This window comes from Rhincodon typus, chromosome 1, assembly GCF_021869965.1.
Source record: "Rhincodon typus isolate 14 chromosome 1, sRhiTyp1.1, whole genome shotgun sequence".
Lineage (NCBI taxonomy): Eukaryota > Metazoa > Chordata > Chondrichthyes > Orectolobiformes > Rhincodontidae > Rhincodon > Rhincodon typus.
In genome coordinates, this window is record NC_063332.1 from 21,125,123 (window position 1) to 21,151,879 (window position 26,757).

The 26,757-nt window shown below is 41.2% G+C and overlaps 1 protein-coding gene and 1 long non-coding RNA gene across 7 annotated transcripts in view; one reads left to right on the forward strand and one right to left on the reverse strand.

The window, feature by feature from the left end:
• LOC125483121 overlaps positions 1 to 6,042 on the reverse strand; it is a 9,424-nt gene extending 3,382 nt beyond the window's left edge. The window contains exon 1 of the long non-coding RNA XR_007262090.1: positions 5,906 to 6,042. This is a non-coding gene — a long non-coding RNA (uncharacterized LOC125483121). The remainder of the gene's footprint in view (positions 1 to 5,905) is intronic.
• Positions 6,043 to 6,065: 23 nt separating this feature from the next.
• The window catches only part of immt (inner membrane protein, mitochondrial (mitofilin)), a 51,893-nt gene continuing 31,201 nt past the window's right edge, over positions 6,066 to 26,757 (forward strand). For 3 of the 6 annotated variants that reach the window (XM_048596764.1, XM_048596797.1, XM_048596789.1), the window contains exons 1-4: positions 6,067 to 6,279; positions 21,793 to 21,866; positions 22,633 to 22,822; positions 24,018 to 24,132. In XM_048596764.1, coding sequence (XP_048452721.1) covers positions 6,241 to 6,279; positions 21,793 to 21,866; positions 22,633 to 22,822; positions 24,018 to 24,132 — 418 coding nt within the window. In that variant the 5' untranslated portion in view covers positions 6,067 to 6,240. Of the gene's footprint in view, positions 6,280 to 21,792; positions 21,867 to 22,632; positions 22,823 to 24,017; positions 24,133 to 26,757 lie in introns of all 6 variants that reach the window. The other 3 variants (XM_048596781.1, XM_048596773.1, XM_048596804.1) reach the window with 3 other exon arrangements.

Here is a 26,757-nt window from a genome sequence, read left to right on the forward strand (position 1 = left end):
CAGATGCTTGGCCTGCTGTGTTCATCCAGCCCTGCACCTTGTTGTCTCTAACTCTATTTAGTGTTGTTTTATCTGTCATCCTGAGCTATGCCCTCAAGTCTTGTCAGAATTCAAGAGGGAAGTCGTGGTTATAATGTGGAACCTCCTTCTTTGTCCAGGAGACTCTTGAACATTTCAAGAAATAAATAATTAAACATTAGCACAACTTTAACATCTGTAATATTTCATAAACGTTTATCACCATTTGCTACAGAAGAGACAGCCGACATCGAACTTTGTGCATTTATACTGAAAGCTTGTTTTTAGTAAACTGGTGCGATATCAACAATTGATTCCTAATGCTCTTAAAATCTGGAGATCTTAGTGAGACATAATGAAAATCATAATTGCAACTTCCATGTCTGGCTACAAATCTGCCAGACTGTTGAGAATAAAATAAAGAACTGCATGTGCTGGAGAACTGAAACAAACAAAGACAGGGATTGCAAGAGAAACTAAGCAGGTCTGGCAGCATCTGTGGAGAAAAAATAGTGTTAATGTTTTGAAACCATTGACACTTCTCCAGAACTAGAAGTAGATAGGAAAAGGTGGTATGAGTGGGAGAAAGGAGTGAGTGGGTAGGTGGAGAGGGAGCCAAGAGAGATAATAGGGTGGGCATACAAAGGGATTGTTGACAGCAGGCCAGGGAAGTATAGAAGTTAAGAGATTTGATAGCCTGGGTTTGTTTTCCGTGGAGTGGGGCAGGCTAAGGGGAATCTGATTGGGGTATACAAAATAATAGAACATCAAACAGTACAGTACAGTACAGGCCCTTCAGCCCACGATGTTGTGCTGACCTATTATCCGACTCTAAGATCAAACTACCCTGCATACTGTACATTTTACTGTCATCCATGTGCCTATCCAAGAGTCACTTAAATGTCCCTAATGTATCTGACTCCACTACCACCGCTGCCAGTGCATTCCACATGCCCACCACTGTCTGTGTAAAGAACCTACTTTTGACATCTCCCCAGCCCTTCCTCTAATCACCTTAAAATTATGCCCCCTCATAATAGTAATTTCCGCCCTGGGAAAAAGTCTCTGGCTATCCACTCTATCCATGCCTCTCATCATCTTGTACACCTCTCATCCGTCTTCCCTCCAATGAGAAAAGCCCTAGTTCCCTCAATCTTTCTGCATAACACCTGCCCTCCAGTCCAGACAGCATCCTAATAAATCTCTTCTGCACCCTCTCAAAAGTTTCCACATCGTTCCTATAATGAGGTGACCAGAACTGAACACAATATTCCAAGTGTGGTCTAACCACAGTTTTATAGAGCTGCAGCATAACCTCATGGCTCTTAAACTCAATTCCCCTGCCAATGAAAGCCAACACACCGTACGCCTTCTTAACAACCCTATCAACTTGGTAGCAACTTTGAGAGATCTATGGACGTGGACCCCAAGATCCCTCTGTTCCTCCGCACTGCCAAGAATCCTGCCATTAACCCTTTACTCTGCATTCAATTTTGACCTTCCAAAATGAATCACTTCACACTTTTCCGGGTTGAATTCCATCAGCCATTTGTTTGCCCAGCTCTGCATCCTGTCAATGTCCCGTTGTAACCTACAACAGCCCTCCACATTATCCAGAACTCCACCAACTTTCGTGTCATCAGCAAACCTGCTAACCCACCCTTCCACTTCCTCATCCAAGGGTCATTTATAAAGATCACAAAGAGCAGAGGTCCCCGAACAGATCCCTGTGGGACACCACTGGTCACCGAGCTCCAGGCTGAATACTTTCCATCTACTACCACCCTCTGTCTTCTATTGGACAGCCAATTCTGTATCCAGACAGCCAGATTTCCCTGGATCCCATGCCTCCTTACTTTCTGAATGAGCCTATCATGGGGAACCTTATCAAATGCCTTGCTAAAATCTATATACACCACATCCACTGTTCGACCTTCATCGATGTGTTTTGTCACATCCTCAAAGAATTCAATAAGGCTTGTGAGGCATGACCTGCCCCTCACAAAGCCATGCTGACTATTTCTAATCAAACCGTGATTTTCCAAATAATCATAAATACTATCTCTCAGAATCCTCTCCAATAATTTGCCCATCACAGAAGTAGGAGTGACTGGTCCATAAGTTCTAGGATTATCTCTATGCCCTTTCTTGAACAATGGAATAACATTTGCCACCCTCCAATCATCAGGTACTACTCCAGTGGACAGTGAGGACGCAAAGATCATTTCCAAAGGCGCAGCAATTTCTTCCCTCACTTCCTGTACTAACCTTGGGTATATCCCATCTGGCCCAGGGGACTTACCTATCCTCATATTTTTCAAAATTTCTAGCACATCTTCCTTCCTAACATCAACCTGTTCGAGCATATCAGCCTATTTCACGCTGTCCTCACAAACTACAAGGTCCCTCTCACTGGTGAATACTGAAGCAAAATATTCATTAAGGATCTCCCCTACCTCCTCCGACTCCATGCACAAGTTCCCTCTACTATCCCTTTGGCCATCCTCTTGTTCCTCACATAAGTATAGAATGCCTTGGGGTTTTCCTTAATCCTACCTGCCAAGGCTTTTTCATACCCCCTTCTAGCTCTCCTAAGTCCATTCTTCAGTTCCTTCCTGGCTACCTTGTAACCCCCTAGAGCCCTGTCCGATCCTTGATTCCTCAAACTTAAGTAAGCTTCCTTCTTCCTCTTGACTAGATGTTCCACATGTCTTGTCATCCAAGGTTCCTTCACCTTACCATCCCTTCCTTGCCTCAGTGGGACAAACCTCTCCAGTACCTGTAGCAACTGCTCCCTAAACAACCTCCACATTTCTGTTGTGCATTTCCCTGAGAACATCTGTTCTCAATTTATGCTCCACAGTTCTTGCCTAATAGCATTGTAATTCCCCCTCTCCCAATTAAATACGTTCCCACACCGTCTGCTCTTATCCCACTCCATGACAAGAGTAAAGGTCAGGGAGTTGTGATCACTATCACCGAAATGCTCTCCCACCGAGAGATCTGACACCTAGCCTGGTTCGTTGCCAAGCACTAAATCTAATATGGCCTCCCCTCTAGTTGGCCTATCTACATATTGAGTCAGAAATCCTTCCTGGACACACCTGACAAAATCTGCTCCAACCAAACTATTAGCACTTAAGAGGTTCCAGTCGATATTAGGGAAGTTGAAGTCACCCATGACAACAACCCTATTACTTCTGCACCTTTCCAAAATCTGCCTCCCAATCTGTTCCTCTGTTGCTATTGGGGGGGTCTATCGAAAACTCCCAATAAAGTGACTGCCCCTTTCCTGTTTCTGATTTCCACCCATACTGACTCAGTAGACAAACCGTCCCCGACAATCTCCCTTTCTGCAGCTGTGATACCATACTTGATTAGCAATGCCACACCCCCACCTCTTTTACCTCCCACCCTATTTCTTTTGCAACATGTAAACCCCGGAACATCCAACGGCCATTCCTGCCCCTGTTATCCATGTATCTGTAATGGCCACAGCATCATAGCTCCAATGACAGGTATAGATGGAGTAGATCATGAGAATTTCTTCCACCTAGCAGACATGTCTAATACCAGAGGGCACATGTTTATGGCAAGGAGTAAACAGCTTAGGAGAGATCTGAGAATTTTTTTCACCCAGAGGATGCTAGAAACATGGAACATGCTGCCTCAGAGGATGGTGGCACACAACATTTAAGAAGCATCGGGGTGAGTTCTTAAATACCAGGGCATAGTAGACTATGAACTGAGTACAAGTAAATGGGATTAGTGTAGTTTGGGTTTTGATGGTTAGTATAGCCAGGTTGGACTGAAGGGCCTGTATTTATGGCGAATCACTTTATAGGCAATGAATAATTGAAAATAGGTTGCTTTCAGCACAGCCAACATATTTCAAGACAGGACCTGGGGTTTTGGGGTAGGTAATAGACAAGAAAGGGGGTGTTCATATTCTGAAACTGTTTAACTTCATGTAAGGTGCCTTAGCAGAGATGAGGTGTTATTCTCCAAGTGTTGAGCTTTGCTGGAGCACTGCAGCAGGCCTGATACAGAAACATTGGCATGGGAACATGGTGGTGTATTAAAGTGGCAGGCAATTGGAAGCTCCTGGTCATTTTTGTGGTCTGTTGAGAAGGTTGGGGAGGCAACAGCCTTGTGGTATTATCACCAAACTATTAATCCAGAGACACAGTAATGTTCTGGGACCTGAGTTCAAATCTTGTCACAGCAAATGGAGGAATTGAATTCAATAAAAAGCAAAACTGGCATTAAGAGTTTAATGATGGCTATGAAACCATTGTTAATTGACAGGAAAAACTCATCTAGATGCCTTTAAAGGAAGGAAACTGTTGTCCTTATCTGCTTATATATGACTCCTGACCCAGAACAATGTGATTCCCTCTTAACTGCCCTCTGGGCAATTATGGTTGGGCAATAAATGCTGGTCCAGCTAGCTCTTATAAGCTGCTTTGTTGGTCTGTACATTTGTCCAATTCTGTGGAATCTGTACTTTCTTTGTGTTTTTATAAGCCCCTTTTAATTTTATGTTGCCCCTTACCTCCTTAACTGTCCATGGTTGTGTTTTCTTTTATGAGGTGTAGCTTTTCCTTTATATGCATATAAATTGCTTCTGAATTGCAGTAAATGTTTCTTTGAATGCCTTCCTCTGTTCTTTGGCTGTTTTACGTATTAGCAGAGCTTCCCAGTTCACTGTGGATAGTCTCTGCCGCATCCCTTTAAAATCTGTCTTATTTAAATCCAAAATTCTAGTATCCAATCTTTGCTTATCTCTTACAAACACTACATGAAACTCAAACGTGCTATGATCACTATTTGGCAAATGCTCACGAACAACCAGGTCACTAATTAAATGAGGCTCATTGCTCGTTACTAGATTCAATATTGTTTGTCCCATTGTTGCATCCAAGACATATTGACATAGGATACTATCCCGAAACTATCTAGAAATTCACAACCATTCTGGCAGGTGCTTGTCTGTCCCTCCCAGTCTATGTTAGGATCAAAATCCCCCATTAATACTACTCTGCCTTTGCTACATAGTTGCCAAATTTAAATATTTATACAATCTAGCACTTCTGAGCCGCTACCAAGTGATCTATATATGACACCTATTGTAGCTTTGGTTCCTTTACGGTTCCTCAGTTCTTCTCATTTTTTTATTCCATATTCATCTATGGGATGTAGGGTTCACTAGTGGGCTAGCATTTACTGATCATCCCTAGTTGCCTTTGAGGAGGTGGTCGTAAGCATCCACATTGATCTTACCAGCATCCATTAGTCTGAGCATCATTTATTTTATTTCCCTGGATGTGAGAAGCAATGGTGAAGCGGAATTTATCAAAACTTACAAAGCACAGGTGGATAAGTGCTTGAATAATCTTAAAAGGGGTAGGGAAAAATGTCAGGGCACTGGGATTGAATGGATATGGCTCTTCGAGTGAGGTGGCATTGGAATGCATGCCAAAGGGGCAGATTTAGTAGAGAATCTGAAAAATTCTTTACCACAGAGGGCTATTAAGGCTGGGTTATTAAATATATTCGTGGCTGAGATAGATTTTCATCAGCAACGGAATCAAGGGTTATGAGGATAAAGCAGGAAAGTGGAATTGAGGATTATCAGCTCAGCAGAGCAAACTTGATGAGCTCAATGGCCTACTTCTTCTGTGTTTTATGGCTTTATTTCTGTGCTATAAAATTATCCTTAGGGGTTTTGATGGAGGTAGATAGCATCTCAGAGTGCACTGTATGGGGGGAGTGGTAAGTGGACGATGATTCCCAATGGGCAAATCACTCGTCAGATTGCAGGGTTACAGAGAGAGAGAGAGATACACATCTTCCTTAAGCAAGTGTGACTTGAACTGGGGCTTACTCGCTCAGAGGTAGAGATACGAGCACTGCACCACAAGAGCCCTGGAAAGAGAAAATGTGCCTTCAGCAGCCATCAAGGTTGGTTGTGGGGGATGCCAGGACCAAGTTAGACGGAGCAGCGGGGGCGGGCGCATGCGCATTGGTGTGGCGCAGCCTCGATCGTACGGAAAGCGGTCAACACGGTCACTCCCGCCTTAGAGCGAGGGAGTCAGGTCTTGGGCTGCACATTAGTCTCTAACTGTCTATGTTTTTTGTAAAAAAAAAATGTTCTGATCCGGTACAGCGGAGTACTTTTCTTCATCGAAGAACATAAAACCGTCGAGAGTTTAAGGGAAAATGTTGAGGGCTTCATGGAAAGTAGCTCCGCCGCTGAAGGTAGGAAAGACCGGGCGAGACGGATCGATTCTGACATTAAACAGGCCTGACAGAAGATATTTCCTTTTGTTGCTGTCTCTGGAGTGTCCTTGCCTAGGGTCGCCGCTTCCCAATCACCTGACGGTGAACCATTGACAGGAGAGAGAGGGGCTGGGTTTGGGGTGTGGGGGGAGAAGCTGGAATCAGGCCGTTAGTTCAACCTACCCCAGTTGTCCGGGTGAGGCGGCGATTGACGCAAGTTTGCACCAATCGGCAGAGGCAGTTCTAGACTACCGACCAATCAGCAATGAAAAGGGGGGTGGTGTCCCGGGGAGAAATCAAGCTCGGTTGAGCAACAATGACACGAGTGGGAAATACAGGTTTCTGGATGGGAAAAGAAGAAAAACCAGACTTGATATTTGTCACTTAAATTAAAGACGCATTTGCTGTCGTACGTCTTCTTCCCCCGCCCCCCCCCAAACTGGCGATGAAGAGGAAGGCGAGACTCTTAAATGATCACATTTTTACAGAGAAAACGGCGTGACCTTGTACATGAATATAGTAACGTCGTGTATATTGACGAGGAAAAAGCATGAGCCCATTTTGTTTTAAGACTTTTCAGTTCTTGTATTTTCTTTTCAACTTTCCTGATTTCCCATGTACTTTAATATATTAGTTCAATATGTGAAATTACGGATCTCGGAATGCCAAAACATTCGTCAAAGAGTTTGGAAATCTACTGTATATATTTCAGAGTAATGGTATTTTAGTTGAAAGTTATTTCTTTTGTGAATTGAAGACTGAGACCTACATTGAAAATAATATGGGTGGGACAAGTCAAATCAGCACATGGCTTAGGTAAAGCTTTTGTTTAAAGATATTAACATTGTGGGAGGAGGGAAACAATGTTTAGCCTTATCACTGTTGTTCTTAATGTAATTCTCTTATGTGCAGCAGAGAAAAAAATGATAATGTACCATCAGTGTAACATTAGTCTAATTGTAAAGTTGACTTTTGCTTGATGGGCCAGAGTAAATTGAATATGCCTGGTGATCGATGGGATTCTCAATAAGGGCTTTTGTGGTGTGGTGGTAGTGTCTCTATTTCTAGGCCAGAAAGTTTGAGTTCAAGTAGTACTTGGCACAGCATTGTGTCATAATATGTCCAACAAGGTTGATTAAAACAATAATCATAAATGGTCTACATAAGTAACCATGTCAGTAATGTTCCTAAAATAAAATACTGCAAATGCAATAGGTGTGAAAACAGCAAAGGCTGGGAAAACTCAACAGGTCTGTGAAGGTAGAGTTAAGTTTTCAGGATATTAGGAACAAGATATAACTTCAAGTTTAATTTATATTTTGTATTTTTTGGTAGGAAGTTTTAGTTTCATTGTGAGGGTTGTTTTGTGGGCTTTGTACCCGGAAATTTGGCAGTCTTTTTCTATACATCCATTTGTGATGAGGTTTTACAATCCTTAAAGTGAATAGATGGGGGATTCGTTGTTCAGTGCATTTGTAAAAAAAAGTAGACAAAAATTGTTCTCAAGCAATGAGGTTTCAGATTGTGCTAGAAATTGGAAACAAGAATATTAAATACTCTAGTAAGCAATCCTGCAGCACTGCTGACAACCGAGTTTAGGGAAACTCCAAATTCTGTAGATAGTGTTTAGTTTATAATTTATTTTAGGTGTCTCAGGTGTCTCATACTATCTGCAGAAAAGCATCAACTGAATACCCTGGAATTCACCAGAAGGAAACAGGTTGCACTTGTGCCAGTCTGCACAAGCAGCCAAGCATGGAGATGGTGGTGAATCTTTGAGATTTGCCATTGCTGGAATAAAAAGAATATTGTAAATGCAGAATAATTTTGATGTTACTGAAACTTTTGTGGAATGTTGTTTAGTGTTGTATGGTTTGTTACTCCCTTGTTAAATGTACACTTGTGAATGTGTTCAGTGCTGGACCTCCACTGTTCTAAACAAAAAGAACAAAGTTAGGGTCTATCAAGCTACATTTTCCTCTGGAATCTGACTTTTTAACATGTTAACATTGCGGGATCATAACAGGGTTGACCTTTCTTCAGAACTGAGAAGAAATAGACTTGAGTTTTTAAGCTGGTAATGTTTCATACTTTGCAGTTGGTACATTGTACGTTGCATGGTTTGGATTTGTAATTTGAATCTGCAGTACAAAATGATCAAGCTTACTTTGTATAGTTCTCACTTGTATCAAGTGGATGTAGATATTTTTCAGAGCATTTATTAATTACAACATTAGTTGTTTGTACCACCTGACTTTGTCTATCTTCTGTAATTACGACCGTGCCTGGGTGTCCTTGGAGGAGGAGCATGCGGTGTTCACTGACACACTTGAAGCTTTCTGCAACTTGTGAAAGTCTGTGTGATTCTTGGAAGACGTGACAACATAGATGCTGGAAGGTTGTTTCCCATTTTGCAAGAGTCTAGAACCGGAGGGCAAAATTTCACAGTGGAGGATCACCCATTTAATAGAGATGAGGAGGAATTTCTGATGGGAGTTGTAAATCTGTGGTATTGCAGTTGATTGGCTCGCCGAGCTGGTTTGTTGTTCTGCAGACGTTTCATTACCCTGCTGGGTAACATCATCAGTGCAGCTTCCGATGAAGCGCCGGTGTGTTTTCCCACCTGGTTTTTAAACTCTGGAGTCCGTTGAGCTGGATTGCCTCACTTTCGGTTTTCCTTCGAGTTCTATGCGTTTATTAATGGCTTTCTTTGTGGAGTACCAGGCTTCTAGGAATTCCCGTGCCTGTCTCTGCTTAGCTTGTCCCAGGATTTTGGTGTCCCAGTCGAATTGGTGGTTCTCCCTATCCACGTGGATAGAGATGAGTGAGTATTGGTCGTGTCTTTTTGTAGCCAGTTGGTGTTCGTGTACCCTCGTTGTTAGTTTCCTTCCTCTTTGTCCAATGTAGCGTTTCTCACAGCCTCTGCAGGGTCCTGTCCATAGCGGGGAGTGGGTCTTTGGTTTGGGTGAGCAGTTGTAGGGTTGATGTGGGTTTGTGTGCCATTCTGATGCCCAGCAGTCGAAGGAGTCTTATGGTTAGTTCCGATGTGTTCCTGATGTAGGGTAGTGTGATGAGTGTGTCAGGAAAGTGTAGTATCTTCCTAATGTTGTTCGTGTAGGCATCTTCTGACCCGGTTTTTTGGATATCCATTATCTTTGAAAACCTGGAAGAGGTATTCTTCTTCCTCTCTACGTAGTTCTGTGTTGCTGCAGTGTGCTGTTGCCCATTTAAATAGTGTTCGTACGCAGCTTCGTGTGTGTGTGTTAGGATAGTTACTGTTGAAGTTCAGTACCTGGTCTGTGTGTGTGGCTTTTCTGTGTACTTTCGTTTGGAGTTCCCCTTTTGTCTTGCGCTCTACCATGATGTCCAGGAATGGGAGCTGTTTGTTCTTCTCCTTTCTGATATTCTTTACTGCAGGGGGCTATCGAGGTTGGGATGTTAAGTATATTTAAGACTGCAGAAACTATTGATGCACTTACAGATTAAAAAGCTTTCGGTGACAATCTCACTCAATTGGCTGATTGGCCTACTTCTGCTCCTGCGTCTTGTGACAGCTGAGGGACTAGTGTGCATTTCCACAAGGATGTTTCTAATTTAAATTTGAAATTTGGATGTTTGATTTTTGTTTTAATAGTGTCTCTTTTAAGAAGTGTTCATCTCTTAACTTTTATTTATTTGGTTTAATTTTGTATATTCTTTAGAAAAACAAATTAAATAACAATAGATAATAAAGTCGTGCAGCATAGAAGCAGGCCTTTTGGCCCACCATGTCCATGCTGTCTGAGAGCATCCTTCCCCAGGACTGCACACTATATTCCAGACATGGTCTCACCAAGGCCCTGTATAATTTCAGCAAGATATCCCTGCTCTTGTACTCGAATCCTTTCTCAATATGAAGGCCAACATACCATTTTGCTTTCTTGACTGCCTGCTGCACCTGCAACTTGGTAGATAGCTTACGATGCCCTGGCATTTTAAGCGCACATTCGGGTGCATCTTAAATGTTGTGAGTTTGCAGCTTAGTCCCGCTTGTTCAGGTGGTTAACTTATGAGTAGGAGTAGTCCATTCAGCCCACTGAATCTGCTCCACCATTCAATGTGATTATTTCAACGGGAATGGAGTATAAAATAATTACCTTCCCTGTCACCTGTTGAATTTGTATTTAGCTTTTTGTGATCTCCGTATGACGGTTCCCAAGTCCATCTATGCTGTAGCTTTCAGCAATCTTCCTCCATTTAAATATAGTCCGCTCCTCTACTCTTCCTGCCAATGTGCATCACCTCACATTTCCGTGTGCCAGATTTATGTACACTTGCCTAACCTGTCACTACCCCTTTGTAGACTCTGGCATTCTCATTATTGCCTTCCCACTTATCTTTGTTTCATCCATAAACTTGGTTATAGTACATTCATATTGCTTATTCAAGTCATTATTATATACTATAAGTGATTATGGCCCCAACACTGATCCTGCGGCACATCACTAGTTGCAGGTTGCCAGCATGAAAGTGCCCTCCTTATTCAACTCTGTTTTCTATTAGATAGCCAGTCCTCTATCCATGCTAATATACTAACATCATGGGTTCTTATCAAGTAACCAAATATGTGGTACCTTATCAAACCCCTTCTGAAGATCCCAATACATTATATTCATGACTTCCCCTTTATCTGTCCTTCTTAGTATCTCCTCAAAGAATTCTAATAAATTTGTCAAGCATGATTTCCTCTTTGTGAAGCCCAGCTGATGCTGTTTAATTGTTATGTATTTCTAAATGTTTTATTTTTACAACCTTTATAATAGGCACCAACATTTCCTCACTACTGATAAAGGAAACCATCACTGCAGTAATGAGGGGGGGTGTCTTAGAAGGATCTTCAAATGAGCCAATCTGGGTAGAATTTAGAAATATAAAAGGGACATTTGCTTTGCAGAGATTGTACTATAGGCCTCCCAACAGTCAGGATAGAGAAACAGATATAGGCAAATCACAGAAAGGTGTGAGAGAAACAGGTTATAATTGGAATTTTAGTTTGCTAACATGAACTGCTTTTGTCTTAGTGTGAAAGGATTAGATCGGGTGGTGCTTTTTGTACCAGCTTGTAGATAATCCTACTAAAGAGGAGTAGTACTAGACCTAATTTGAGGGAATGAAGTCGGCCATGAAGTTGTGAGTGAGCATTTTGGGGATAGTAACAAGTTTCAAAGTCATTCTAGAAAGGGATAAAGATTGTGCAGAAGTTGTGTCTGAATTTGGCGAAAGCCACTTTCAATATAGTTAGGATCTTGCAAACATAAACTGGGAATAGCTATTTTCAGGTAAGTCTAAATTTGGAAAGTAGAAGTTTTTTTTAAAAGTAATATTGTGAGAATTCAATGTCAGAATGTTCCTTTAAGAGTGAAGGGCAAGGGCAGTAAGTCCAGGGAGCCCTGGATGTCAAAGGAAATTGAGAGTTTAATAAAGAAAAAGAAGGATGCATACATAGGACCACTACCCTCACCTGGTGAAGAGCAGCAGATGCATGGGAACCTACAAATTACCCTTCAAGATACTCGCCATCCTGACTTGGAAATATATTGCTATTCTTTTTAATGTTGATGAGTCAAAAATCTGGTAATCTCACCACCTTTACCCCTGACGGTATTGTCTGTCTACCTACAACAAATTTTTTCTTGTTCTTTCATGGGACATGAGTGTCGCTGGCTGGCCAGTATTTATTGCCTGTCCCTAGGTTCCCTTGAGAAGCTTGTGGTGAGCTATGTTCTTGAACTGCTACAGTTCCTATGCTGTGGGTTGACTCATAATACCCTTGGAGAGGCAATTCCAGGATTTTGACCCAGCGACACTGAAGGTGTGACAATATATTTTAAAGTTAGGATAGCGAGTGGATTGGTGGGAAACTTGCCATTGTGGTGTTCCCAGGTATGTGGTACCCTTGTCCTTCTCGATTAGTTAGTCGTGGGTTTGGAAGGTGCTGTATAAGGATCTTTTAATTTATGCAGTGCGCCTGGTAGATAGTTTACACTGCTGGTACTGAGCATCAGTGGTAGAGAGAGAGTGGATGCTTATGAATGTAGTGCTAATCAAGTGGGTTGCTCTGTCTTAGAGTCATACAGCACGGAAACAGACCCTTCGATCCAGCCAGTCCATGCAGGACATAATCCCAAACTAAACTAATCCCACCTGCCTGCTCCTGGCCCGTATACCTCCAAACCTTTCCTATTCTTGTACTTATCCAAATGTCTTTTAAAAGTTGTAATTGTACCTGCATCCATCACTTCCTCAGGTAGTTCATTCCACACGCAAACCACCCTGTGTTTAAAAAAAAACAAAAAAATTTGCCCCCGTGTCTTTTTTAAACCTCTCTCCTCTCACCTTAAAAAAAGTGCCCTCTAGTGTTGAAATCCCCCATCCTAGGGAGAAGACAATTATCATTAACTCTATCTGTACCTCTCATTATTTTGTAAACTTCTATAAGGTCGCCTGTCAATCTCCTATGCTCCATTGGAAAAAGGTCCCAGCTTCTCATTTATAACTCAAAACCTTCCAAACGTGGCAACACCCTGATAAATCTCTTCTGAACCTCTTCCAGCTTAATAACAGCCTTCCCATAACTGAGTGACCAGAACTGGTGTCAGTCTTGTGTGTTGGAGCTGCCCCATCCAGCAAGTGGAGCGTATTCCAGCACACTCCTGACTTGTGCCTTATAGATGGTGCACAGGCTTTGGGGAATCAGGAGGTGAATTACTTATCTCTGTATTCCTAACCTCTGGCCTGCTCTTGCAGCCACTGTGTTTTTGTGGTGAGTCCAGTTGACTGGACTCTGGTCAATGTTAACCCCAAGGATGCTGATAGTGGGGGATTCAATGATAGTAACATCATTGAATGTCAAGTGATTGTCTCTTTTTGGAGATGGTCATTGCTTAACATTTGTGTGGTGTAAATGTTACTTGTCACTTGTCAGCCCAAACCTGGATATTTTCCAGATGTTGTATTTGAACATGGACTGCATCAATATCTGAGAAGTTGCAAATGGTGTTGAACATTGTGTAATCCTCCTGGCATGCTCTCCTGTACTCTCCATTGAACCAGAATTCATCCCTCCCCTGGCTTGATGGTAATGGTTGAGTGGGTTATATGCTGGACCAGAGGTTGCAGATTATGCTGGAGTACAATTCTGTAGTTGATATTCCTATGCATCCTCATGTATACAAGTCTTGATTTGCTAGAAGAGATAGTAAGAACTGTCGATGCTGGAGTCAGAGATAACACAGTGTAAAGCTGGCGGAACACAACAGGCCAGGCAGCATCAGAGGAACTGAAAAAGGGTCTCGACCTGAAATGTCAACTTTTCTGCTCCTCTGATGCTGCCTGGCTTGCTGTGTTCCTCCCACTCCACATGGTGTTATCCATGATTGGCTAGAATCTGTTTGAAGTCTGTCCCATTTGCCCTGGTGATAGTGCCACACAACATGATGGAAAGTATTCACAATGTGAAGGTGGGACTTTTGTCCACAAGACTGAGGTGGCCACTCTTACCAATACTGTCATGGACTGATGTGTCTGCAGCTGTCATCTGGTAAGGATGAGGTCAGGTATGTTTTTCCTCTTGTTACTGCAGACCCAGTTTAACAACTGTCTTTTAGGACCTGACCAGCTCGATAAGTAATGCTCCTGCCAAACCACTCTTAGTGAACATCGAAATCCCCTATCAAGTGTACGTTTTGTGCCCTTGCCACCCTCAGTGCTTCCTCCAAGTGTTGTTCAATGTGATAAAGTACTGATTCATCAGCCGAGGGAGAATGCTATGTGGTAGTCAGCAGGAGGTTTCCTTGCCCATATTTAACCTGAAGCCATTAAACTTCATAGGGTCCGGAGTCAATGTTGAGGACTCCCAGGATAAGCACCTGCTGACTTTTTGGGCTGTGCTGTGTCTGTCTTGCCAGACAGGACTCATCCTGGGGTGGTGGTGGTGTGTCTGGACATAGTAACACTCACCAAATCATACCTTACAGACAATGTCAGGCTGTTGCTCGACAAATCAATGAGTCAGCTCTCCTAATTTTGGTAGTAGCCCCCAGATATTAGAAGGAGAACTTTGCAGAGTTGCCAGTCTTGTTTCTGCCGTTGGATTTTCCAGTGTCTATGTTGATGCCAGTTGATCCATTGGGTTTCATTTCTTTGTTGACACTTCATAGCGATTAGTATGACTGAGGTGCTTGCCTGGCCATTTCAGAGGGTAGTTGAAAGTTGACCACATTGCTGTGGGTCTGGAGTCACATGTTGGCCAGACTAAGTGACCATGGCAGATTTCCTGACTTGGATGCAGGATAGAAGGTACTATAGCTAAATTTGTAGATGACCACAAAATAGGCGGGAAAATAAGTTGCAACAAAGAAATAAGAAATTTACAGGTGGATACGGATAGGTTAGGTGAAATTTGTCAGCTGGAGTTTAATGTGGATAAGAGGAATGAAAAAGCAACTTATCTAAATGGAGAGAAACTTCACAGTGCTTTGGTGCAAAGGGATCTGGGTGTCCTCTTGAGTGAATCACAGAAAACCAGTATGCAGCATACAGCAGGTAATAAGGCAAATGAAATTTTGACATTTGTTGCTAAAGAAATAGAGTTTGTAAGTAGGGAAGTTTCGCTGCAGCTGTACAAGGCATTAGAGAGACCACACCTGGAGTATTGCATGCAGTTTTGGTGTCCTTACTTGAGGAGGGATAGAGTCATACAGCATAGAAACAGGCCCTTTGACCCATCGCATCTATCCTGACCAATAACCACTAAACTACATTATCCCGTTTTACCTGCACTTGCTCCATAGTCTACTATGTCCTGTCATTTTGAGTGCTCTTCCCAATGCTGCTTAAATGTAAATATTAAATTGTAAGAGTACCTGCCTCCACTACCCTCTCAGGCAGCATGTTCCAAATTTCTACCACCCTCTGGTGGAATATATGTTTCCTCAGATCTCCTGTAAACTACTTACTCCTGACCTTTAACTTGTGCTGTCTGTTTTTAGACACATCCACCACGGCGAAAAGATTCTCACGATCTACCCTGTCTGTGCCTAGCATAATTTTGTACACCTTAATCAGATACCCCCTCAGCCTTCTCTGTGCAAAGGTAAAGAAATCCAGCCTACCCTTTTAAACGTGAAGTAAATGGAAAGTTCTCCTTATTCTTTTGAACTAAAAGTAAGGTTTCCTCGACACTGTCACCGTCTAACACTCCAGGGTAGGAGACGGCATGGGCTTGAATACAGAGGTAAATTCTCCCTGCACTCTGAATTACATGTAAACTCAAAGCAAAGTCCCTTGACACTATTCCCATCAAACACACCTGGGACAGAGACAGCATGGGATTAAATACCGAGTGAAGCTAATCATACTGTTTTAAACGGGAAGCAAACAGGAGGTGAAGTTCCCTTTACTCCACCCCCAACCAATATTCCCGAGACAGCAGCAGCACACTGATGAGTACAGAGTAAAGCTTCCTCTATCCCTTGAACTAAAAATGAACTGCAATGAAAGTTCCCTTGACTCTTTTGAACTGAAAGTAAAATGACTGGAACCCTGTTTTCATCAAATACCTTTGGGACAGTGACAGCATGGGTTTGAGCACGGATAACATACTCCCCCTACTCTTGAAACTAAAAGTAAACTGAAAGTTTCTTTGACACCATCCCCATCAAACACTCCCAGGTCAGGTTCAACAAGGGGCCAAAATACAGAAGGGTTCCACTACCCGTTTGAACTCAAACGGAAAACAAAGCCCTCCAGACACTGTCCCCATCCAACACTCCCAGGACAGGGACAAGAGGTTAAGAAAGTGACCAAGTGTTCCTCCTGTCATTTGCACTCTCAGCATACTGAGCATAAAGTCCCCTCAAAACCTTCCCAGTCAAACCTTCCCCGGACAAACCCAGCCTCAATGGTCTCTCCTCACAACTGGGACTTTTCATCCCAGACAACAACCTGGTGAATCTCCTGTGCACCATCTCCTGTGTAACCACTTACTTTCGATAGTGTGGCAATCAGACCTGCACACACTATTGCGTCAAAATGTTTTATGTAGTTGCATTGGAGGCAGGTGAGAGGAGATTCTCCCTATATTTATTCCAGAGGAGAGGGGTTTGTCTTGAGAAGAGATTTTGGGCAATTTAGGCCTATACTTCTGGAGTTTAGGAGGATGAGAGGTGTTCTAATTGAGGTATGTAAAATGCTAAAGGTGATTGACAAACTAGATGTAGAAAGGATGTTTCCTCTTGTGGGACAATCTGGAATGAGAAGTCATAGTTTTAGAATAAAGGGTAGCAGCTTTAAAATAGTCGAGACAAAATTACTTCTCTCAATATCTGTAGAATTCACAATTCCAAAGTGTGATGGATGCTTTGACATTGAATAAATTTGAGGAGGAGATGTACAGATCTTTAATTAGTTGGAGAGTTATTGGGAGTGGGTAGCAAAGTGGAATTGAGGCCAAGATGAAATCAGCTATGATTGTATTGAATGGTGGAGCAGGCTCAAGGGGCTGAATTACCTACTCCTGCTCCTAGTTGTTATGCAGTTCTGTTCTAATTGGAATATCCGAGAAGAAAAGTTTTACTGCAGTTATGTAGGGTCTTATGTAGGTAAGTCTATACTGATGTAATATGCACAGTAATTTCCTTACATAAGGAAAGGTGCAGTTGTTTTACGTAAGAACATAAGAAATAGGAGCAGGAGTAGGCCATCTGGCCCATTGAGCCTGCTCTGCCATTCAGTAAGATCATGGCTGATTTTTTTTGTGAACTCAGCTCCACTTAGCTGCTCACTCACTGTAACCCTTAATTCCTTTACTTTTCAAAAATATATTTAACTTTGCCTTAAAAACATTCAATGAGGTAACCTCAACTGCTTCACTAGGCAGGGAATTCCACAGATTCACAACCCTTTGGGAGAAGAAGTTCCTCCTCAACTCATTATTAAATCTGTTTCTCATTTTGAGGCAATGCCCCCTAGTTCTAATTTCACCCACCAGTGTAAACAACCTCCCTGCTCCTATCTTATCTATTCTCTTCATAATTTTATAAGTTTCTATAAGATTCCCCCCTCATTCTTCTAAATTCTAATGAGCATAGTTCCAGTCTACTCAATATCTCCTCATAAGCCAACCCTCTCAACTCTGGTGCAGTTTTTCACCATTTAAATAATAGTCTATTTTGCTGTTATTCCTATGAAAATGGATAACCTCACATTTACCAACATTGTACTCCATCTGCCAGACCCTTGCCCACTCACTTAACCTATCTGTATCCCTGTGCACACTTCCAGTGTCCTCCGCACGTTTTGCTCTACTACTCATCTTAGTGTCATCTGCAAACTTTGACACACTACACTTGGTCCTCAGCTCCACATTAAACAGTTGCGGTCCCAATACTAATCCCTGAGGCACACCACTGACCTCCATTGATCTCCAACCAGAAAAACACCCATTTACCCCCATTTTTTGCTTTCTGTTAGTTAACCAATTCTATCTTCATTCTAATTGATTACCCGTAACACCGTGCACTCTTATCTTTTGCAGCAGCCTTTTGTGCAACACCTTGTTGAATGCCTTGTGGAAATCCAAATATACCGCATGTACCTGTTCCCCATTGTCCACGGTGCTCGCAACGTCCTCCAAGAATTCCAGTAAATCAATTAAACATGACCTGTCTTTCATGAACCCACGCTGCATCTGCTAGATGGGACAATTTCTGTCTAGATGTCTCACTATTTCTTCCTTAATGATAGATTCAAACATTTTCCCAGTTAAACTTGAGGATTTCAGGAAAAGTTCGTTAATTCTGGAATTAAGGATTAATCTATGAGGAAAGGTTGAGTGGATCCCTGCGTTCCCTAGAGTTTAGAAGAATGAGTGCATCTTTGACATATATAAAATCTTAAGGCACTGACAGAGTAGGTATGCCTCTTACCTGATGGATATAGGGCCAGTATCACAGTCCCAGATTTAGTTTGGCCAGTCTAAATGAAGGGAAGTTTTGTCGAAGGGTTTGTGAAACTCTGGAATTTGCTCAGCAAGAGACCTAAGGATGCATTTTTGTTTAACATGTGCAAGGTAAGGATCGGTAGAGTTTAGGATGTGGTATTGTTGTGGGAAGACAGTGTTGAGGATGAGTATTATTTATGGTGATCATGATGTGGGCTTAAAAGCAGAATATTCTCTTTTATTAATGTATGCTGTTAGATGCCTATATTTGGCTGATTGACTTCTATTCTTTAGACCAACTTTTGCCAACACACGTGCCACAACCCCAACCACTAAATATTTTTAATTGCATTGCTATTTGTTGCATTTTCATTGTTCTGTAATATGATGAATAACTTTGAAAGATTTGTAATGATTGCATGATGATTGTAAGAAATGAGGGGAGAAAAACGTTGATGAGATGGATTTTGGGAGGCTATGAAAGAGAGCAGATATAGCAGGATGAATTGCCTAAGTCTGAGAGTACACAAGTTTGTTATTTGGTAATGCAGCAGAAAGGATGGTGACTTTTGTACGTGATTAATACCTGTTTTACGTTAGCATGTACTGGATATTGCTTAAGTGGCGCATGATGTATTTTACTGGAAGGTGTCTTAAGCAAATTGCTTTTTTCTTAACTATAATTCATTCAAGGATGTGGACTTCTCTGAGCCAGCATTAATTGCCCATCCCTGGTTGCCCTCGAGAAGGTGGTAGTGAGCTGCTTTCTTAAAAACCAAAAAGACTGCAGTGGTTTGAGCACCCATAATGCTGTGAGGGAGAGAGTTCCAGGATTTTTACTCAGCAACACTAAAGGAATGGTGATATATTTCCAAGTCTGGACAGTGACTGACTTAGAGGGAAATTTGCAAGTGGTGGTTATCCCATGTACTTACAGCCCATGTCCTCCCAGATGGTAGTAGTTTTGTGTTTGGAAGATGCTATATGAGGAGCCTTGATGAATTTCTGCAGTGTATCTTGTAAGTAGTGCATACTACTGCTCCTGAGCAGCGGTGGTGATGGAGTGGCTGTGGTGCCAGTCAAGCTGACTGCTTTGTCAGATGGTTTCAGGCTTCTTGACTGTTGCTTGATAGCATTGTTGATGACGTTTTCCGTCACATTACTGATGAAGAAAAGTAGATTGATGGGATGGTAATTGGCTTGGTTGAATTTTGGTTTTTGTATACAGGATATATCTGGGCAATTTTCCACATTGTCAGATAGATACCAGTGTTGTAGCTGCTCTGGAACATAATACCTCTGATTGCACACCTTGAGGAGCCACTCCTTCTTCAGTTTCAAAAATGAAAAACTACTCTTCGAATGAGAGCTCAAGGGGCTTCTGCACTACCTGCCTTTTTCTGTTGGACAGCTTAGCAGTCACCCATTCCCTTTCTGCTTCAAGGCCCTTTAACTGCATTGTGACCATTTCTGAGGGTGCTATCCATGTAACCCTCAGCTTCACTGGTGTGTTACAGTGACTCCAGTCACCTCTGAAACTTGGAGTCCAGCTTTTTTGCAGCTGGCAGCACTTTGTGCACATTTGGTCATCTAGGACACCAGTGGGGTTCAGGACTTCCCTCATGTTGCATTCCATTTGACCAAGCACTGCTGCCATGTTTTTACTTTTCCTACATTAATTTTTTTCTACTTGATATTGCTTGTATCAATATATTACATTTGCCCTGACTTTCTCTTATTCTTGGTATTTCTCAGTTAAACCCAAATATTGCTGCTACTTTAAAAATAATATAATTTTCTAATACATAGCAATTTAAAGACAGACCCTAAAAGCAATTTCTTATCAACCAATGAACTTACTGGAAATAGAATAGAACAAAAATGGCACCTCTCCTCTCCCTTCACTAAACTCCCCACTCAGCACAGTTCTTTGAATAAAGCTTACTTCAACCACATCCTTCGCCCTCTAGGACAGTGGCAGGCAGGAGAGGCTTGGGCTTCTGAAGGCACTGACTTGAAGATGAATCATTGGACTCATTGTTAACTCTGTTTCTGGCTCTGTAAATGCCACCAGATCTGCTGAGTTTCTCCAGCACTTTTTTTTCTCCCAGTTGCAGAGGAACGGTTAGAGTTGATTATTTAACACATTAAGCCCAACTACTCTTCCAATGGAGACCTTGTTAAAACTCTGCCACAAACAAAATTAGATTTATACAAAAAAATTAGACTTTCTTAACCACCAACTGCCAGCATTCAGTCCTATAAAGCTGGTGCCAACACCAGATGACTCCTTGAGAGTTCCTACAGCAGATCTAACTCTAACATTTCTTGTAATTGCTCACTCAAATAATGTAACCTGTAGGCCTCTAAGTCTTTTTTATTTGTATATCCATTGCTTGTTGTGATCTGCCTGTACCATTCGTAAACAAAGCTTTTCACTGTATTTCAGTACACCTGAGAATAAAATCAAAATCAAAGCCACTAGAGACAATACTCATGAACAAAATTAATTTTCAGTTGGAGAGACACAGGCTAGCAAAGGTCAGTCAGTGTGGATTTGCTGTAGTTAAGTATGATTCATTTCTCTAGTTGCAAAGAGGCTTGGTCAAGGTAATGAATTTCAGAAGGTACTTGATAAAATATTTCATAATGGGCAATTACAGAAAATAGATGCACGTCTTATTAAAGAGGCTGCAATAATGTGGTTATAAAATTGGCAAACTGATAGGTAAAAAGTAGTAAACTCTTTGTAAGTGTATTCCCGTGGGGTTGGATTTAGGATCATCGCTTTCCTTGTGTTGTTTTATATAACTGCACTTTTATATAGTTAGGACAGTTTACGAACATTAGTAAGTAGTCAACTTTGCGGCACTAAATAGCATGTTTGCAATAGGTTTCAAGAGGATGTAAAATGGTTAAATGGGGAGACACATTACACTTACCTGTATTAAACTGAATTGTTAAGTATGAAACACTTGAAGAGGTAATGTAATCTAAGTGTTACTGCCTGAAGAACAGAGACCTTGGAGCTTGTATTGCTGTACCTTTTAAAAGTAAGACGGTATGTTGTTGAGGTGGTTAGAAAATTGGAAAATCAGGAACCCTCTTGTATTTATAAAAGGGAGCTGTGGCAAACCTGAGACCATTTGTGCAATGAAGAACAGTGTTTATGTTTTAGGTCTGTGCCTTTCTTCCTAACCACAATCTTTAAGTAGGATGTCAAGAACCTGGAAGGTGTGCAGAAAAGGTTTACTAGGATGCTGTCTGTTTATTAACTACTTTAAAGTCCTACTGGTAAAGTCCTGCTTATTTTAAATGTTTCATGTGGTTAGCTGAAATTAATAGGGAGGCATGCATGTGACTGTTGTATACCAAACCAGTTCCCTTAACTCAGTCTATAGTATATTGTAAAATGAAAACTTTTGAGTCTAGCATTTTGAGGGATGGTAAATTCTTTCTTGGGTAAAGATTTCCTTCTTTATTAAACTGTTCTCTTTTCCTGTTTCCTATAGAAGTGCCTTTGTGGTAAATCACAGCTTCATCCTTTGCGACAATGCCGTGGGTACACAACTGGGAGTAGTACGGGGTATGTATGATATATTAGCTGAAAATAAAATTGTCGTATAAAAATTACTTATTTCTAATTATTTAATGTGTTAAAATTATTTGAATATTCTTTCCCTCCAAATAAAAGGGCAATGTGCTTGATCTGAGCAAAACTCTTCCGTGGTTGGGGCAGTTATCGATTGTTGTAACGCACGAACGGGATAGCATGATGGATCATCTGGTTCTGGGCCTTTTTTATTGATACTTTGTGAAGTGCAAGAATAGAATATATTTGTTCTGACAGTTTTTTCTCCTCCTTGTCATTGTGGAGGAATCTTTGCTTTAGTGCTCCCAAGACAGACTGAGCAATGCCAATCTATTATTTGATTGCTTATTGTTGTAGTATCTATATTGGATTCTGGAACTTTAGCATTGTAAAAAATAGTCATATCAATTGTGAAGTGAAAAAAAAATCCTACAGCATAATTTGTTGGCAATCCAAAAATGAGATTGGTTTAATATATTAAATAATTTTACAGAATACATTTTAAAATATTGACTTCAATAAGATATTGCATCTAGTTTAATGTTCAAATTAATTTATTTAAGCAGTTCTTAGGTGGGTACTGCATAACAAACCTATAGTCTGCTCTTATCAATTGACTTCTGTTATTACTTGGGAGCATGTAACTGGACAGAATGTGGCCAACTTCTGTGAAAGAATATTATAGTAGTTAGAAATGTATTACTTTTCGAAATGTATTATTGCCCTTTTACTAGCTGGTTTGTTTTTCTTTAATTCGTAGAACCTCAGCAGGCAAAATAGTGGGAGGAACCGTCCTGTTTATTGGAGGTGGCCTAGGTGGCACTATATTGTATGCAAAGTGGGATCCCAAATTTCGAGAGAATATAGAGAAAACCGTCCCGTACTCTGATAAAGTGTTTGAATTAGCTCTTGGTCCTGCACCATATAACCTGCCTGTCTTAAAGAAACAGGTATGTAGATATAAGCCATTGAAATTTAAAATCTGTATTCTGGCTTGCTTATTCATTCTAGTTGACTTAATTGAATCATGGAAAAACACAATACAGAAGGAGGTCATTTTGCCTATCAAACAATGCTAGTTATTTTGAAAAGCAATTTTCTTAATTCTACTGTCCTGCTCATTCTCAATTTCCCTATATTTTGCTTTCCTTCAAGCTATTTTTCTTTCCTTTTGAAGGCTATTATTCATTCTGTGTCCACTAGCCTATTGGGCAGTGTTTTGCAAATCCTAGTCATGTTTGTATTAAAAATTATTTTTTTGGTCGTTCTTCTCCCAACTGCTTTCAATTTATGCTATCTAGTTACTGACTCCTTTAGTCATTGGAAAAGGTTTTACTTTATTTACTGTATTTACTTGATCCAAACCTCATCCTGACCTTCTTTGATCGAAAGATAAAAATCCTAGCTTCTCTAGTCAGTCCATTACTTTAATTACTCATCGCTGGAACTGTTTTGCAAATCTGTGTTGTCTCCAAACCTTTGCTTTGCTTCTCAAGTGTGATACCCAGACTAGGATGCATTATTTCAGCTTGGGCTGATCCTTTTATGAATTTTATTTTTTAACCTTTAAATATTCATACAACAAGCGCACAAAAAATGCTATTCCTGTCACCTGAATGTGTAGTTTGCATTCCCTTAGATGATAGGCACAGATCCAATTCCTTACTTTGATGCGTTGCATTTCTCTCTGCAAATCCATAGATATTGGTTATACTTTTCGGATAATTCTTTAAAACTTCTTGGCAGAGTCTTGAGGTTGTAGAGATGGACAGTTGGGGTTAGGACTGAAATTGGTCTTGTTTGACTCTTCTCACTTTTTCATTTGCTATGCAAAAATATATTTGTGTGCATGTATTTTCTTACATAGTCTCAGTCATTGCAAGATCAAAAATGTGGAAAGTTGGTGGAAAAGCCATTGTTTATTAAAACTAAAATTCTAGAATTCATTTTGTTGAAATGGAGTTTGTGGGTTCCAACGTTGTATATTTGTGACAAGCTTATGAGGTGAGCTTGTGCAAATGTTAATATGAACAGCTTTCTTCTATTTATTACCTGCTTATGGTTAAGCATTTCCAGTTCTACAGGTCATGTTTTGAAGTATTTAGCGTGGTAGTGGTTAATATTTCATTTAAACCCTGCGTTTAGAAGGACACAGAACCATTGTCAGTATCAACGTCCTCTGAAGTATTGAAAGGATCCAAACTGCCGAAACCCATGCCAGATAAAGAAGCTTCTGGTGTTGAAGAGATCATTGGAGAAGGTAATTTTGACTTGTGTGGCTAAGATTTCAGTCCATATTATTACTTTGTGTTGTCAGAAAACACAGGTTAAGTATATGAAACTACTCAGTGATAGGCTAATGAAGATTGTGTTCTGAAATGTACAGGTTTAAACTCCAATTTTAGTATTAGATTTAATCAGGATATACTGGATATACTAGGGAACTTACGAGAAACGTAGCCTCAATCCAGATCAAGATAAGTAATTTCATGCTTCAGAGAACAACCTCATCAACATCGCCACCACCAGACGTTGGTCCACTCTACAGAGCCACTTGCCACTTGATAGGGGAAAGGAGAGACCATTTTATAAACTTCTTCATGAATTTCAATGGAAGCCTTGAAAACAGGACAGCTAAAGCCCTCTACAAACTTGGACCAAATGTACCAAATACATGGCAAGTCGCTTTGTGAATATGTCAACTATCTGTTGCAGTCCGTAAGAATCGGTGCTAATTCGTGCATTGTCAGCACACTGCAGTTCTATTACAGAAGTCAGAAATCGCATGACACCAGGTTATAGTCTAATAGGTTTATTTGAAAACGCAAGCTTTCGAGATCTGCTGTAACACCTGAAAAAGGAGTAAGACTCTGAAAGCTTGTGTTTTCAAATAAACCTGTTGGACTATAATCTGGTGTTGTGTGATTTCTGACCTTGTCCACCCCAGTCCAACACTGGCACCTCCACATTATTACAAAAGTGATTAAATTGGTTTTAGCGTTCGACCAGCTGAGGTTGAAGAGTTTACCGCTGGTGTGAAATAAGTTATCGCAACAACAGAAGGAGTCTGTTGGTAGTTAGTTGAATGTTGCTGCAAGAAAGATTTGAGGATAGTGTTGGTATACCCCATGGATTAGAATCATAGAATCCTTACAGTGTGGAAGCAGGCCATCCTCCCCATAAAATTTACATTGACCCTCTGAAGAGCATCCAACCCAGACCTGCTCCCCTACGCTATCCCTGTAACCCTGCATTTACTATGGCTAATCCACCTAATCTGCACCTCCCTAGACACAGAGCAATTTAGCATGGCCAATCCACCTAAATATCTTTGGACTGTGAGAAGAAACCAGACCACCTTGAGAAAACCCTCACAGATATGGGACAAACATGCAAACTCCACACAGGCTGGAATTGAACTTGGGTCCCTGGCAGTGGGAGGCAGCAGTGTTATCACTGAGACACTCTGGTGCCCTGGATTTGTGCTTTTTTTTGATAGTGAAGGTATCTATAGTAGAGTCACTGCATAGTGAAGTTATTTGCATACTGCTATGTAGGGGATGAATGATGTTTGTTGTACTTGTCTGTCCATCCATAAAGCTATAGCACTTTTCCAAAGAACAGTTAAATTCACTGAGTCAAAAATTTGCATAAGATGCTTTGGGTGGCATAGCGGTTAGCACTGCTGCTGGACAGCACTAGGGAACTGGGTTCGATTCCAGCCTTAGGCGACTGTCTGTGTGGAGTTTGCACATCCTCCCTGTGTCTGTGTGGGTTTCTGCCGGGTGCTCCTGTTTCTGCCCACAGTCCAAAGATGTGCAGGCTTGGGAAATGCAGGGTTACGGGGAAAGGGTAGGGGGGTGGGTCTGGGTCTGGGTAGGATGTTCTTCAGAGGGTTGGTGTGGACTTGTTGGGCCGAAGGGCCTGGTTCCACACTGTAGGGATTCTATAATTCTATGATTAAAGGAAGCCATGTGAAAAGGAATGTTCTGTTCTGTGCATTTTTCCTGACGTTACATCACTGAAGTACAGTGATGATTATATCAGTTGTTCTGCAGGTGTACTAGAAGTTACACTAGGTCACAGGAAGGGTCTCCTCAGCAATTGGCAAGAGCAACTGAGAAAATAACCTGTTTAGGACTTTGTAAACAGTTAAGAACAATGCTGTGATCTTTAGTTACTACATTCCATCCAGCATTTTATTGAAATTTGTGAATATCTTGACATTTTTGAAGTCATTTGGAATTTCATCACTTTGCCGGTGTTTCATAAATGGGCCATGCATCTGAGGGATTGGTACATTTTCTCAGGGTTTCAGTAGTTCAGTAGAGATATTGTCAGGATATTATAAGCAGTATTTTTGCATGTTTGTGTGCCAATGGATGACTTCCACTTCGTGAAACCACTACCGTATGTGGACTTCAGAGGTCCATGCAGCAACACAAGAAATTAAGAGAGTGTTGGTCAGGACCAAATAGCATTTCTTACTTGATCAAACTCATTGCTGTTGGTTGTCTGTTGCGGGAAGTTGACATGTGGAGGCCACTCAGATCCTCAAGCCTGTTTTTCTATTCTAAAGATATGGATGATCATCTGCCTCAATGCAGTATTCCCATATAATCCCAGTATCTCTTGATGTCATTAGTAACTAGAAAGAATCAATTGCTCTCTTGCACTTAATGACTGAGTTTCCACAGCCTTCTGTGGTAGAGAACTACAAAGATTCATTACCACATAAGTTGCTGGAAAAGCTCAGCAGGTCTGGCAGCATCTGTGAAGAAAAAAATCGGAGTTAACGTTTCGGGTCGGGTGACCCTTCCTCAGATCGGTTCTGAGGAAGGGTTCCCCCTACCCGAAACGTTAACTCTGATCGTTTTTCTTAACA